The sequence below is a fragment of the Ursus arctos genome, unplaced genomic scaffold, assembly GCF_023065955.2.
Source record: "Ursus arctos isolate Adak ecotype North America unplaced genomic scaffold, UrsArc2.0 scaffold_14, whole genome shotgun sequence".
Classification (NCBI taxonomy): Eukaryota; Metazoa; Chordata; class Mammalia; order Carnivora; family Ursidae; genus Ursus; species Ursus arctos.
In genome coordinates this window covers 35,604,271-35,619,078 of record NW_026622808.1, presented here as the reverse complement: position 1 = coordinate 35,619,078, position 14,808 = coordinate 35,604,271, and the positions used below count along the sequence as shown (strand labels likewise).

The window sequence follows — 14,808 nt, the reverse complement described above, 5'->3', positions numbered from 1 at the left end:
TTTTCTGTGGGTGTATGGTAGAGGAAGGCCACTGTCTCACTGACAGGAGCCCAGGAAGACCAAGAAAAGGCTGTGCCGCCAACCACTTCTGCAGGTGTCTGAGGTTCCGCCCTGAGCACCTGCTGCTTTGGCCCCATCCGCCGTGAGGGTGGGCCCTGAGCGACAGGACTATGAAGAACACAAGCGCCTGGGCCTGAGTCACAGTCCCGTGTTGGGAGCGAATGCCTGCATAGCTGTTCTGGAGCATTTCCCGGAAGTCTCTTTGGTCCAACTAGACCTGTTCGTTTTTTCTAGTTACAGCTCTTTCTTTGTATTTTAGGGTAGAAGGTTAAAGTACAGGATATTCCATAGACACATTCTCTTTTCCTCAAGTCCGCAACCACTCAGATAACCTTGGTGTAGGAACTTTGTCATTTCTAATATTTTTCTTAGAGACATCCCTCTTAGCAACCTCCATTCTCTGTCTCCCCAGACAGGTTGCTTGCTCACCAGGCTTGCCGTGAGATTTTAGTCCTGGGGACTGCCTTTCAGTGTCACTCAGGGATTTGCCTCTCCCCTTTCTTAAGATTTAAGATTCCTGTTTTGTATGTCTGGCTGCCTCCTCTTTCTTGGTTTATTCCCTTATTTGGTTGGAGCCCATCTCCCAGTAGCTTCCTGAAATGAGATGCAAGAGGTAAATTTTTATAGACTTGGCATGTTTGAAAACGTCTTCATTCTGTTAACTTGACTGATGGTTTGGCTCAATGTGGACTTTTAGGTCCGAAGTTACTTTAACTGAGCATCTTGGAAACATCATTTAGTTGTTTTCTACCTTCTACCGAAGCTGTCGAGAAATTGAAACCTGTCCTTATTCTTGGTCTTTCATAGATGATTTGCCTTGTACTCTGTCCCTGGAAGGTTATAGAAGCTTTGCCACCACGTTTCCTAGCTGAGCCGCAGTGTGGCCTGTTGGCCCGTCTTCATTCACTTGCTGGGTTCTCGGCCAGCACGTTCTCTCTAGACATCGTTCCTCTCTGCACTGGGAAGTGCTCTTGGACCTCTTCTTTGATTTCCTCCCTTGCATTTTCTCTCTTCTCTTCTTCTGGAAGTACTTTTATTTGTATGTTGGCCCTCTGGATCAGACCTCTACTTTTCTTACCTTTTTCTCCTGTTTTCTGTTTCTTAATCTTTTTGCTTTGCTTGATGAAAGATTTCCTAAACTTTATCTTTCAGCCCTTCTTTAGAGTTTGTAATTTTTATTATCACATTTTTAAAATTTTCCAGAGCTCTTTCTGGTCTCTGAATATTTATTTTTAATAGCATACTATTCTTGTTTTAAAGATGTGGTAGTTTTTATCACTCAGGGGATGTTAACTACCCCTGCCTTTTGGGAAATTTTCTTCTTGCATAAAAAGTTTTCTCCACTTTGTTGTTTTGTCTGCTTTGGTCCCTAGCCTTCATATTTTTAGATGTCTGGTAATGCTTGGTGATTTGCTCATGTTTAAGAATGGGGGGACTGAAAGATAAAGCCGAGTGGAAGCTCTGTGCATGTGGGTGGGACTTGTCAACCTTGAACTTCTTTTTTAGGGTGGGATCTGGCTGGCCGTTTGTCGGGGACACCTAAATCCATATCTTCCTGTGTTTCTTCTTGGGCTTGTCATATGACCATATATTTCTCCGTCTGCCTGGAGGGTAGAGTCAAGGGCTGGACCTCTCAGCATTCCATCTGCAAAACCCTGTTTGGTTTTTTTGCATGTATGCTCTCAGCAGCTCCCGTGCCCTCCTGGCCCAGGATCTCTTGTCTCTGATCTGCTCTGGAGGATAAATCCTCTCATCTTTTGTAGGGGAAGGGATGGGATAATTGCCTGGGGGTCTGGAGTGGAGGAGCCAACGGTCTGACCTAAATGCTTCCTAAATGTTTCCAGCAAATCTTTTCATTTGACTCTTTCTTGTCTACCTACAGTTGCCTAGTCCCTGGTGCTGTGTGTTCTTAGCCTGCTTCGCTGGAGCTTACATTCACCCTTCTGTAATCTGCTACGGTAGTTGTAGGTGCTCTTCTGAATTGTAGCTTATAAAATGTTGATATTGTCTCTTGTTACATCTGTCCTAATACATACAGGTTGTAAAAAAAAGAAAAAAAAAAAAAACCCAAAACCAAAAAGTAACACTTTAGTTTTAGTGTGCTGTCAGAAGAGAGAACTATCAAATATGGTTCAGTTCTCCATTTTGACCCAGAAGTTGCACATTTTTCAAACATATATTTTCCATCATTCATAAGCATTATTTATCCTGACTGCCTTGTATGTTATGCACAGAAGTAGGAACCAGGCAGCTTATTGCGTGATAGGGCCCTTTATGGGAGGAGAAACCTACCAGCGGTGGGTGAGAGCCCGTTGGTTGAGGGCACAGAGCCTTAGGTACTTTGTTATTGAAAACGCCTAATAAATCAGCCATTGAGGCAAGTGTTCTCAAGGTCACCTGACCCATGAAGAAACTGAGGCAAAAAGAGGTTACACAGCTTGACCGAGGGCACACAGGTAGCAATAATGCAGGTATGCCTGACCTCAAAGACCATATACTGCTTCCAGCACCAAGAGAGACAGACATTTTGACTTTGTTTCATTAAGAAACAAAACAAAGCAAAATAAATGTATAGCTTTAAAGTGTTACTCTAGGTTTAAATATTACTTGGACCAGGTCTCTCAGATGAGCACACGAGTTAATACTGAGTACGTGTTTGGATTTGATCGTTTATTTTCCAGTCCATTTCTGAGCATGAATTTAAGGAGAATATGAAGCTTGAGGCAGTGAACCCTCTTCTCCCCGAGGAAGTGTGCGTTGCCACCATTACTGCAGTGAGAGGCTCCTACCTGTGGCTCCAGCTGGAGGGTAAGCACCGTGCCCCTGAGAAGCCTTTCTGCAGCTGCTCTCCTGTGCCCTGCCTGCCTACCCCTGGGCTGTGGCTTGTCAGACTGCAACAGTTAGCTAAGTGGAGGTCTTGCTAAGACACGTGTAATTTGTAGTGCCAGATTCTTCGATAAACACTTCTCTTCCTGTCCTTGACTTTCAAATGTTAGGGAATGGATGTAAGGAAAAAGCCTTCCCTGCAGAGTCTCCTGTTTTCTTGAAGGGAAAGTTAAGTCAGATGGCATATGTTTTGATGTAACCAGAATATACGAGCATGAACCTTAACACGTAGCTCATTTAAGAGATAATATTTTGTTTGCCCGTAACCAGTAGAACCAAAAAGTATGTAAAATAGAAAAGATGTACTATAAGTAACGTTCAGTGATTGGATGCGTTTGCAGATGGAAAGCATTACGTGAAAACTCAGCACTGCAGTAACTGAACACGGTCTGGGTTTCTTTTTTATTTGGCTACCAAATAGACTTGGTAGCTACTCTTTCCAGTCTGTAGACTTGGCATTTAATGCAGATGTCGGGGATGGTATTGAATCTAGACTTTTACACAACCCCTGCTGAGCAACATCCCTTCCTGAGTTACCTTCACGGGCCTGCCTTCTGGCTTGTTGCCAAGTACCAGGACTGATGTTCTCACTGACTAGGACTGTCACTGTTGCCTTTCGTTTCCCAGTTGTTTCATGGGATTGACTGTATTTGTCAGCCAGCTGAGTGATACTGCTGGATGATCCTTCTGGTTGCTTATTTGCTGTTCTGTAACTAGGGGTCACCCTGTGTGCCCACCACCCGTTTTCTTTTTGTTGTCTTTTTTTTTTTTTTTTTAAGATTTTATTTATTTGAGAGCAAGAGAGAGAGATAGCATGAGGGATGGGGAAGGGCAGAGGGAGAGGAGAGAGGGAGAGAGAATCTCAAGCAGACTCCCCGCTGAGCACAGAGCCCGACATGGGGCTCGATCCCAGGACCCCGAGATCAAGACCTGAGCTGAAACCAAGAGTCAGATGCTTAACCGACTGAGCCACCCAGGCACCCCCATTTTTGTTTTTGTACAGGTATGCGTAGGGGATATTTACTTTTTTTCCTTAATGTTTGTCACATATGAAAAAGTATGACTTCCGTGTAAAAGGAACTTGCTCAGGAGATTTTGTATGTGCATTACTGCAACAGTAGAATATTGTCTAGGAAGTAGTTTATGAAGAAGGCAGTTTAATGGTCTAAAACTTTTTTTTAATCTAAACAGGTTCTAAGAAGCCCGTACCTGAATGTATTGTGAGTGTGGAATCCATGGATATATTTCCTTTGGGCTGGTGTGAAACCAATGGCCATCCCCTCAGCGCCCCTCGCCGAGCACGAGGTAGCTATTTTTGGGCCAAGGGGCTGATCCTTAAATGATCTGTTGTGTGGCTGCTACCAACTAGGATGAATCTGGACATTCCAGAGAAAAACAAAGTGGCGTTCTGGTTGTCTGTTCCTGCACAGGATGTCACTTATTGTAACAAGCATGGATTATCTTAACGGTTTCTGCGGGTCAGGAATCTGGGTGCTCTGGATCCAAGCCCCTCATGAGCCTGTGGTCAAGGTGTCAGCTAGGACGCCAGCCATCTCAAGGCCCACAGCGGGGGAGGATCTGCCCCCAAGTGTACTCATGATTGTTAGCAAGATTCGTTCCTCCTGGCTTTTGGCCTGAGGGCCTCAGTTCCTTGCTGTCTGTTGGTGGGAGGCTGCCCTCAGTTTCTTGCCATGTGGGCCTCTTTGTAGGGGAGCCCAAATCAGAGCCAGCCAGGAAGAGAGGAGGAGAGGTTGAGGAAGATGGAAGCCAGAGTGTTTTTGTATCCTAACCTTAAAAGTGTCGTCCCACCCCACTCTGCCTTAAAAACAGCTTTATTGAAAGATCATTTATATAACATAAAATTTGATCCTATAGTTCAGTGGTTTTTAGTATATTCATGGAGTTGTGCAGCTATCACCACAGAACATTTGAAAACATTTGCATTGTCTCAAAAAGAAGCCCCGTACCCCTGGGCAGTCGCCTCTTTACCTCCTGCCCCCCAACCCTAGGCAACTACTTCTCTACTTTTTCCTGCTATATAGATTTGCCTGTTCTGGACATTTCCTGTGGAATCATGCAGTATGTGATCTTTGGTGACAGGCTTCCTGTACTCTGCACAGTGTTTTCAGAGTTCGGCCATGTGGTGTGTGTATCAGTACTTCGTTCCTGTGTATTTTTACTGCTGTCGCATTGTAGTGAGCAGCCACATTTTCTTTATCCGTGTCTCAGTTGGTGGACATTGGGTTGTTTCCACTCCTTAGCGGTTATGAATAATGCTGCTGTAGCATTGGTCTGCAGGTTCTTACGTGGACATGTGTTTTCATTTCTCGAGTGTGACTATGTTTAACACTTTGAGGGATGGCTAGACTGTTTTCCACAGCAGCCACATCACGCTCGTCCCTACCAGCACTGTTCGAGGATTCCACTTTCTTCACATTCTCTCGGACACTGGTTACTTTCTGAGTTTTTTGTTGGCTTGCTTGTTTTTTGGGTTTGTTGTTGTTTGTTGGGTGGTTTTTTTGTTTTTTATAATAGCGATGCTGGTGGGTACAGGATGGTATCTTACTGTGGTCCTGATTTGCATTTTCATAATCATTAGCTATATTGAGCACTCTTCATATGCTTATTGGATATTGGTATATCTTCTTTCAAGAAATGTCTGTTCAAGTCTTTTGCCTATTTTTTTAAAAGTTTTTCTTTATTTGAGAGAGAGAGCACAAGTAAGGGGAGCGACAGGCAGAGGGAGTGGGAGAAGCAAACCCCTGCTGAGCAGGGAGCCTGCCATGGGGCTCGATCCCAGGACCCTGGGATCATGACCTGAGCCAAAGGCAGACACTTGAGTGACTGAGCCACCCAGTCACCCCTTTTGCCCATTTTTTAAATTGGGTGTTTTGTTGTTGTTGCTGAGTTGTAGGATTTTGTTACATATTCTAGATATTAATCCCTTCCTTATCAGATATGATATGCAAATATTTTCTCCTATTGTGTGGGTTGCCTTTTCTCTCTTGATAGTGTCCTTTGATGCACAGAAGTTTTAAATCTTGATGTAGTACAATTTATTTTTTCTTTTGTTGCCTCTGCTTTTTGTGTCATATCTAAGAAATTGTTGCCAAATCTGATGTCATGAAGATTTTCCCTTATGTAGTCTTCTAAGAGTTTTATAGTTTTAGCCTTTATGTTTAGGTCTTTTTAAAAATTTTTGTTTATTTATGGGGCGCCTGGGTGGTGCAGTCGTTAAGCGTCTGCCTTCGGCTCAGGGCGTGATCCCAGCGTTCTGGGATCGAGCCCCACATCAGGCTCCTCTGCTGGGAGCCTGCTTCTTCCTCTCCCACTCCCTCTGCTTGTGTTCCCTCTCTCACTGGCTGTCTCTCTCTCTGTCAAATAAATAAATAAAATCTTTTAAAAAAAATTTAAAAAATTTTTGTTTATTTAAAAAATTTTTAATTTTTAATTTATTTTTTATTTTTTTATTTTTTATTTTTTAAAGATTTTATTTATTTAGTTGACAGAGATAGAGACAGCCAGCGAGAGAGGGAACACAAGCAGGGGGAGTGGGAGAGGAAGAAGCAGGCTCCCAGCAGAGGAGCCTGATGTGGGGCTCGATCCCATAACACCGGAATCACGCCCTGAGCCGAATGCAGACGCCCAACCACTGCGCCACCCAGGCGCCCCTTTTAATTTATTATTTAAAAGATTTTATTTATTTGACAGAGAGAGAGCACAAGTGGAGGGAGGGGCAGAGGGAGAAGGAGAAGCAGACTCCCCGCTGAGCAGGGAGCCCCATGTGGGGCTTGATCGCAGGGTGCTGGGATCATGACCTGAGCCGAAGACAGATGCTTAACCAACAGAGCCACCCAAGTGTCCCTTTAGGTCTTTTTTTTAAAACTTTTTTTTTTTTTTTTAGAGAGAGAGATGAGGGGAGGGGCAGAAGGAGAGAGGGAAAGAGAGAATCTCAAGCAGTCTCAACACCCAGCACAGAGCCCAATGTAGGGCTCCATCTTATGACCCTGAGATCATGACCTTAGCCGAAACCAAGAGTCAGATTCTTAACTGACTGAGCCACCCAGGTGTCCCTATGTTTAAATCTTTGATCCATTTGGAGTTAATTTTTGTATATGGTATAAGGTAAGAGTCCAACTTCATTAATGTGGGTAGTCAGTATTTCTCAGCACTATTTGTTGAAAAGGCTGTACTTGCCCCATCGAACGGTCTTGGCATCCTTGCCCAAATCATTTTTTCTTTTGAATATCTTTTCCTGTGTAGAAAATATTCATAGGAGTTGACGGATTTTTAAGGGCCTTGCAAATATTATTTTTGATCTTCGTGTAAAGACTCCTCCTACCCAGAAAATGTGCCTCAGTCTAGAGATTCAGATATAGCAGCACTTAATTCATAGTACTTACTAGTTAAATATACACATGACTGGGTTTTAAATATGCTAATGTTAGCTTAATATATGAATAACTTTTCCTTTGTGTATTTGTCTTGACGTTTATAGTTTTGTTTTCTTCTTACAGTACACAAACAGAGGAAAATTGCAGTGGTTCAACCAGAAAAACAGTAAGTAATATACTAGTATGTTTGAACAGTTGACACTTGAAAGTTAGAATATCTAGAAAAAGAAATCACTATTTCAGAGAGTATATCTCATGTGTTATTTTCTCAGGTGGAAGCATAATTCTTTAATTCAGCTTTTGATAGGTTACATACTTTTCCTTACAGCATATGCATTTTTTAAAATGGCATTATATACAAAAGGGTAAAATGCCGTGTCAAGATGTTCCCACCAGTTGAGTTTTCTTTGGTTTTTAGAGCCTGAAAGCATTTGCATAAGAGAGGAAATAGAATCTCTGTACTGTTATTTGTTAAGGAAGAGCAAAAATTATAAATTAGGATGGGATAAGATTTGTCACAATGAAAAAAAACCTTGAGGTGGAAGGTAGTAGCTCTGAGAGAAAAGGTGCACTCAGGGTGCCTTTGTGTTCCATTGGGAAACCCTTTGTAGCATACCTTCATACACAGCTTTTGAGAAGCAATTAACTAGCGATGCCTTAAAAATACATGTCCATGTGTGTTTCTGAACGCTGGGTTTTCAATTCGAGATTAGTTTGCACAAGCTGCCATAACAAAACACTACTGACTGGGTGGCTCAAACAACAGAAATTTATTTTCTCCCAGTTCTGCAGGCTGGGAAGTCCAAGGTCAAAGTGCCAGCCCAATTTGGTTCTTGGCCGGGCTCTCTTCCTGCAGACTGCCAGCTTCTCCTGCGTCCTCACATGGCAGGGCCAGCTGGAAGGGAGAGCCAGCCGTCTTAGATCAGAGTCACGCCTTTATTTACCTCGTAAGAGCTCTGTCTCCAGACACAGTCACAGCGGGGCTTCAGGGAATGAATTTTAAGGGATCACAATTCAGTCTCTAGCAAATTCTGCGTAAGTTATGGCTGCTTCTGTGGCTGTGTGAGTAATAAAGCTGACAGCAGAAGTGGAGAGAGAGGCCACGGAATTCAGTTCCAGGTAGAGAAGTGAGATAGCAGTGTCCACAATCTGGCCTTGGATTTCTCCTTGACTTAGTTGTCGAGACAGAGTCAAAGTTTTAGTCAAGAAGTATTCTAAAAAAAGATAAGTTAGCCTTTTTCATTGATTGCTGCATACAGAATAATTCTCTGATTTTTAAAACATAATTTGTCTTTAATTTTAAACTGATAGAAGAAAACAGACCCTTATAAGAAATGTTTTTGTTCTTTGACTATTGAAAAAGATGAAAAATTTACTTCAGGTTTGAGAATCCCAGAAGGAATTCTATGATTTGTTGCTCACATGAATGAAAGAAAGTTGATTTGAATATGAAGTATTATAGCACTGTCTACAGACTGTTGGCTCATTAAACCATGTACATAGTTTTACAAACAATTGTTAAAAAAATAAAAGTATGATCAGGGAGGCACCTTCTGTTATACAGTTTGCAGTCTGCCACGTTTGCTTTCTTAGATTTGAAGGAAACTAGCCTTCACACTTTACTGACCTTAAGGATTGTCTTACCATCTTGTTGTGTTATCTTGACCCAGAATACCATCCTCCAGGACTGTCCATGAGGGCCTGAAGAATCAGGAGCTGAACTCCGCAGACTCAGGTATAAATAAGTGTATGCAGTCTTCAGTCTCTTTTAACGGACTGTATCTTAAGCAATACATTTGATTTATAGGCTGTAGCTTCACAGAGGGGTCTCTTAATGGTGACTTTAAAGACTTATATTGTCTAAGATGTGTTTAGTTTAATAATTATGTCTAGGATGATATTTCTGTCCATTTATAATTATAACTATTCTCTCCTGGTCACTTGTTGGGTGCGAAGGGCTCTAGAGGGGTCAATATTCTCATCCCTGAGTTTAGATGAAGAACCAGGGGCTTTCCAGGCAGTTCACTTTCTTAAGCTGGGTGGTTGAGAGGTGGATGTTTACTGTTCTTTAAACACTTTGTGATATACACATTATGTGCACATATTTCACAATTAAAAAAAATAAAGCATTGGAAAAACAGATTGTCTCAGAGGCAATGCCTGATGAACGAAGCGAGAATCATTGCTGGAGGCCAGAGCCTTTTGTCGGGAGTTCTTTCCCTGGAACTAGTCTTGGCTCCGCCTTCTCTGCTTGTGTGCTGAGCATCTTCACTGTGTGTGTTGTAGCACAGATGATGTATTTGGATGGCATTTAGTAAATGCCTCGAAAAGAAGAACCAAAGCTCAGAGAGGCCACACAGCTTTATGAATAGATGGGTCAAAAATGTAACTCAGCTCTTTCCCAAGTTCAAAACTCATACTTTTGTCTTTTCTACTCAATGCCTTCTCATTTAGCACTTTTAGATGGAGGATCAAGGCCTTTTCAAAAAAGTTATTACTTGTATTATAATAACCAGTTTGCTGTACTTGTTTACTTTTATTTCCTCATAGCTCTTTATAGAACTTATCCCTGTGTGTAACAGGCTTGATGACAGTGGCACTATTGTTTTATTCATGATATTAAAGGGAAGGTATTTAAACTTTCTCTATTCAATAGGTGATTGGCATGTAACTGCTAAAGAGTTCCCTTCCATTTCTAGTTTTCTGGGAACCTTTGTCATAAACACATGTTCACCTTGACAAAATAATTTTTCCTTAGCATTGGATGATCGTATGATTTTTCTGTAAGCTTATTAATGTGGTGAATCTCACTGATAGATTTATTTTCTAATGTTGAATCATCCTTACATTGCTAGGATAACTCTTACTTGACCATAATGGTATCTTTCGAGTACCCAGCAGAATAGCATTATTAGTAAATATCTTTTTTAAAATTACCCATTTTTTAATTGATAATTGACATGTAATATTATATTAGTTTCAGATGTACAACATAGTGATTTGATATTTGTATATATTGCAAAATGGCCACCATAGTAAGTCTGGTTAGCATCCATCATCACAGTTATAAATTTTTTTTCTTGTGATGAGAACTCTTAAGATCTATTCTCTTAGCAATGTTCAGATGTACAGTACGGTAATATTACTACTACCCTCACCGTGCTGCACGTTACATCCCCAGGACTTATTCATAACTGGAGGTTTGTACCTTTTGACCACCTTCACCCGTTTTGCCCACTCGCTACCCCTGCCTCCACCAGCCTCAGTATCCGAGAGTTGGAGTCTTGTTGTTGTGTTTAAATCCCACATCTAAGTGAGGTCGTATGCTATTTGTCTTTCTCTGTCTGATTTATTTCCCTTCGTGAGTGAACTCAGGGTCCGTTCATGGTGTCACAGATGACAGGATTTCTTTTTTTTAAATGGCTGAGTAATATTCCATTCTTTATCCAACTGTCTATCCATGGACACTCAGGTTGCTTCCATATCTTGACTGTTATAAATAATGCTGCAATGAACATGGTGGGGGTCGGGGCAGATAGCTTTTCAAGTTAGTATTTTTGTTTCCTTCAGATAAATTCCACTGAAGTGGAATTACTGGACCACAAGATAGTTCTCATTTTAACTTCATGAGGAACCTCCATGCTGTTCTTCAGAGTGGCTGCACCAGCTTGCATTCCCGTGGTGTGACAGTGTACTCTTTTCTCTGCCTCTTTGTCAACACTTGTTATTTCTCGTCTTTTTGATAATAGCCATTCTTTTTTTTTTTTTTTTAAGATTTTTATTTATTTATTTGACAGAGAGAGAGACAGCCAGCGAGAAGGGAACACAGGTAGGGGGAGGGGGAGAGGAAGAAGCAGGCTCCCAGAAGAGGAGCCTGATGTGGGGCTCGATCCCAGGACTCTGGGATCACGCCCTGAGCCGAAAGCAGACACTTAATGACTGAGCCACCCAGGAGCCCCCAATAATAGCCATTCTAACAGGTGTGAGGTGATAGCTCATTGTGGGTTTGATTTGGTATCAAAAGGTAAGGTAAATTAAAAAAAAAGGCAACTCTAATTTTGATGTATTACTGGCTATTCTAATGCCTACTAGAACTATAGAATTAAGACATTTCCCAAGTGATCTCAGCCATTTTCTTTTTGGTTTGTGTTTTGTCATAATTCTGGTTACCTTGAAAACAGTCTGAGAGTGATATTTGCGTGTAGGAGTGTCCCTGGGGAGTGCTTTTTCGGAACAGCTGCAGGGGCAGGGGGCAGGATTGGGCAGAGGGAGAAGTTGAGTTGCAGAGTTTCTTCCAGCCTACAAGGGAGCCTTTTAGCTGGTGTGACCACTCAGAGTCATCCCTAGTTGAGGCATAGTGGCCACACCTTTGTACTCCCTCTTTGGTCAGTTATTAGAAGTGGGCTGCACCTCCCTGTCTACTCACAAAGTGTGGGACCTTGGGCAAGGTGTCTGACTCCTAGTGAGAGGGTAGGCTGAGGCTAATTCCAGGGTGACGTACAGCTGAGAGCCGTAAGCTGCCCATACTGCCAGCAGTGGCGGGGAGCATACAGGCCTGAATCCTGAGGAGGGGAATCTGGGTGGCAGAGTTCAAATGGAGAAGTGGGTGCAGACATGCCGACGTCTGTGCTGGGACTGCATTCTTAGTTCCAGAGTGAACATTCTGTGCTTCAGGATCCTATCAGCAGTGGGCATCGCACACATTCCCTTTCCCAAAACAGCGTCCATCAGCAGGGCTTCTCTCTGCTTTAGTGTCTTTGAATTTCATATATTTATTAGTAGAGTTGCCAACTACGACGAGGGAATAAAAAAACATTACATTGGGGGCGCCTGGGTGGTACAGCGGTTAAGCGTCTGCCTTCGGCTCAGGGCGTGATCCCGGCGTTCTGGGATCGAGCCCCACATCAGGCTCTTCCGCTATGAGCCTGCTTCTTCCTCTCCCACTCCCCCTGCTTGTGTTCCCTCTCTCGCTGGCTGTCTCTGGCTGTCAAATAAATAAATAAAATCTTTAAAAAAAAAAACAAAACAAAACAAAAAAACATTACATTGAAGTATAGCATTCACACAGAAAAAGAGTTGAAGAGGGGGGTCTCTGTGCCCACGGTACTTAAAGAACTTAGAGATGTGTTCATAGCATACTTTCAGCCTTCAGAGGAATCCCAGATGTGGGAGGGTGCTTACCTCATGGAGCACTGCTGACATGCTAGTTTGGTGGTTTTAAGGGGACCAACTGTAGTTCTGGAAAATATTCATCATCACTGCCTAGAAGCATTCCAGAATAGATTATTGAATAGTTGACCATCAAGAATCATCATGGTTTCTCATGGGGCTCCTGGGCGCTCAGTCGGTTAAGGTCTGACTCTTGATTTCGGCTCAGATCATGAGATCAAGCCCCATATAGGCCTCTGCACTGTGCGGAGAGTGTGCTTAAGATTCTCTCTCTCCCTCTTCCTCTGCCCCTCCCCCTGCTTGTGTACACGCACGCATGCTCTCTCTCTTTTAAAAAACAAGAAATCACCATGGGTTCTTTTTTTTTTAATTAATTTTTTAAGAATTGTTTTCCTTTTAGAGATTTTGAGAGAGAGAGCGTACGTGCACTAGCTGGGGGAGGGGCAGAGGGAATCTCAAGCAGACAGCGCTGAGTGCGGAGCAACCCCGAGATTATGACCTGAGCCAAAATTGTGAGCCCGATGCTCAACCGACGGAGCCACTGAAGGCGCCCCATCGTCATGCGTTCTTAAAGTCAATCTTTTACTTCCTTTATTGATAGAAGTGTGGGACTCTGAAACAGTGTCTCATTAACCCTGAAGTCAATCCACATGCCATTCAGGCTGTTGTTTGATTTGGGCAGAGTGATGAGCTCTATAATTAAGTTGCTGTAAGTCTAAGGTGTTTCAAGGGTACTCTCAGGCAACGTGTTAGGCTTCAAAATATGTAATTTATAACTTTATATAATGGTGGATATGCTTGCCACCCCTACACCCCCTAGTAATCCAACTTTGGAAACAGAGTGGAAAATGACTGTTCTGAGTATTTGTTTCTCTTTGTTTCCCAGTTATGATTAATGGAAAATACTGCTGTCCAAAGATATATTTCAACCACCGTTGCTTCTCAGGGCCATATCTTAACAAAGGAAGAATTGCTGAGCTGCCTCAGTGTGTAGGACCTGGGAACTGTGTTCTGGTCCTCAGAGAGGTAAGATTCTTGCCCAGGGCAAAAGAACGTGGAAATTTCACAGCAGTCTCATAGACTCCTCCATACAAGGATCTGCATGCCATACATGTGACAGTGCTAGGTTTAACAGAAATGACTCACTTTTCTCCAGTATTGTTCAATGGACCACACACATCATTACTTTTGCTCCTTAGGGAGCAGTCACCTCGGCAGTTCTTCACATAGCACGCTCCCCTCTGCTAGTGTAGAAAGGGCTTTTGTCAAAGGCTGCTGAGCACGGTGCAAGGATGCGTGGGAGCGTAGTCGAGGAGTCAGAGGCTGTGCGGCGCTCGTGGAGGCCGCGATGAAGCTGCACACCTGCAGGCTTGCCCGGCTGCCTGGCCAGGCTGCCACTCACTGTACATACGGGATGTGAGCACTGCTGGGGCTTTCAGTCCATGCGGTGGCAATGGAGGGTCTGGGGAGGCCAAGCTTCTGTGTGTGCCATGACTGGCAAAGGATTTAGAAGCATATGCAGAGTGATTTTTAATTCATGGTGCCTATTTCTTCCTGAACATAATGTTTTGAATGTCTAAGAGGGTCTGATTATTGTCTTAGCTGCCACTTTGGTCAGCGGTCATATCTTGAATATTAACATTTTGTTAATATTTGTTAATGAATATGACTAGAATTAATCTCCTAAATGACATTCTGGGGGATAGCAAGATTCTAATGGTTTGTTTTTCTCATTCCCACCCATATTTCTGCTTTAAAAATGGAGCGCAGGTCCTCACTTTACTTATCAATGCAGCCTATAAACCCAGTCGTGTCCTTCGGGAGCTGCAGCTAGACAAAGACTCCGTGTGGCATGGATGTGGGGAGGTACTAAAAGCCAAGTGAGTAGCCTCCTCTGCCCTTTATTCTTACCTGTCTGACGGGCCACAGAGCCCATTCTTCATGCATCATGTTGGAATTGTTATGTCCTCTCTGTCACTTCTTCTTTAGCTACTTGGGGTGAAGGACCAGATTGGTTTTCTTTCCTAAGTTTCCATCCTGTTGTGGGCCAGCACTGTTATAAAATACGGTAAACATGAGTTATAAGAAGTGTGAAAATTACAAGACATAAAATGCAAGAATAATTTATTTTTAGATTTAAGAGCCACAAAATTACCTTTGCAAATTTACTGTGAAAGTTCATATACACTTACTCTTGTTTTCTGACCCTGTCAGCGTGACCAATGGCAGGTTAACCTGGTCCATGACCACACTCTGAGGATCACTGCCTAGGGGTAAAGGAAAGCCTTAGTGCAAGTCA

At 42.8% G+C, this 14,808-nt stretch overlaps 1 protein-coding gene across 13 annotated transcripts in view; it reads left to right on the top strand.

Annotated features, from left to right (window-relative positions):
• The window catches only part of SFMBT1 (Scm like with four mbt domains 1), a 126,477-nt gene that overhangs the window by 99,693 nt on the left and 11,976 nt on the right, over positions 1 to 14,808 (top strand). For all 13 annotated transcript variants that reach the window (XM_026501023.4, XM_048226516.2, XM_057311794.1 and 10 more), the window contains 6 exons: positions 2,742 to 2,868; positions 4,138 to 4,251; positions 7,464 to 7,506; positions 9,011 to 9,075; positions 13,396 to 13,535; positions 14,280 to 14,389. In XM_026501023.4, the coding sequence (XP_026356808.1) occupies positions 2,742 to 2,868; positions 4,138 to 4,251; positions 7,464 to 7,506; positions 9,011 to 9,075; positions 13,396 to 13,535; positions 14,280 to 14,389 (599 nt within the window). The remainder of the gene's footprint in view (positions 1 to 2,741; positions 2,869 to 4,137; positions 4,252 to 7,463; positions 7,507 to 9,010; positions 9,076 to 13,395; positions 13,536 to 14,279; positions 14,390 to 14,808) is intronic.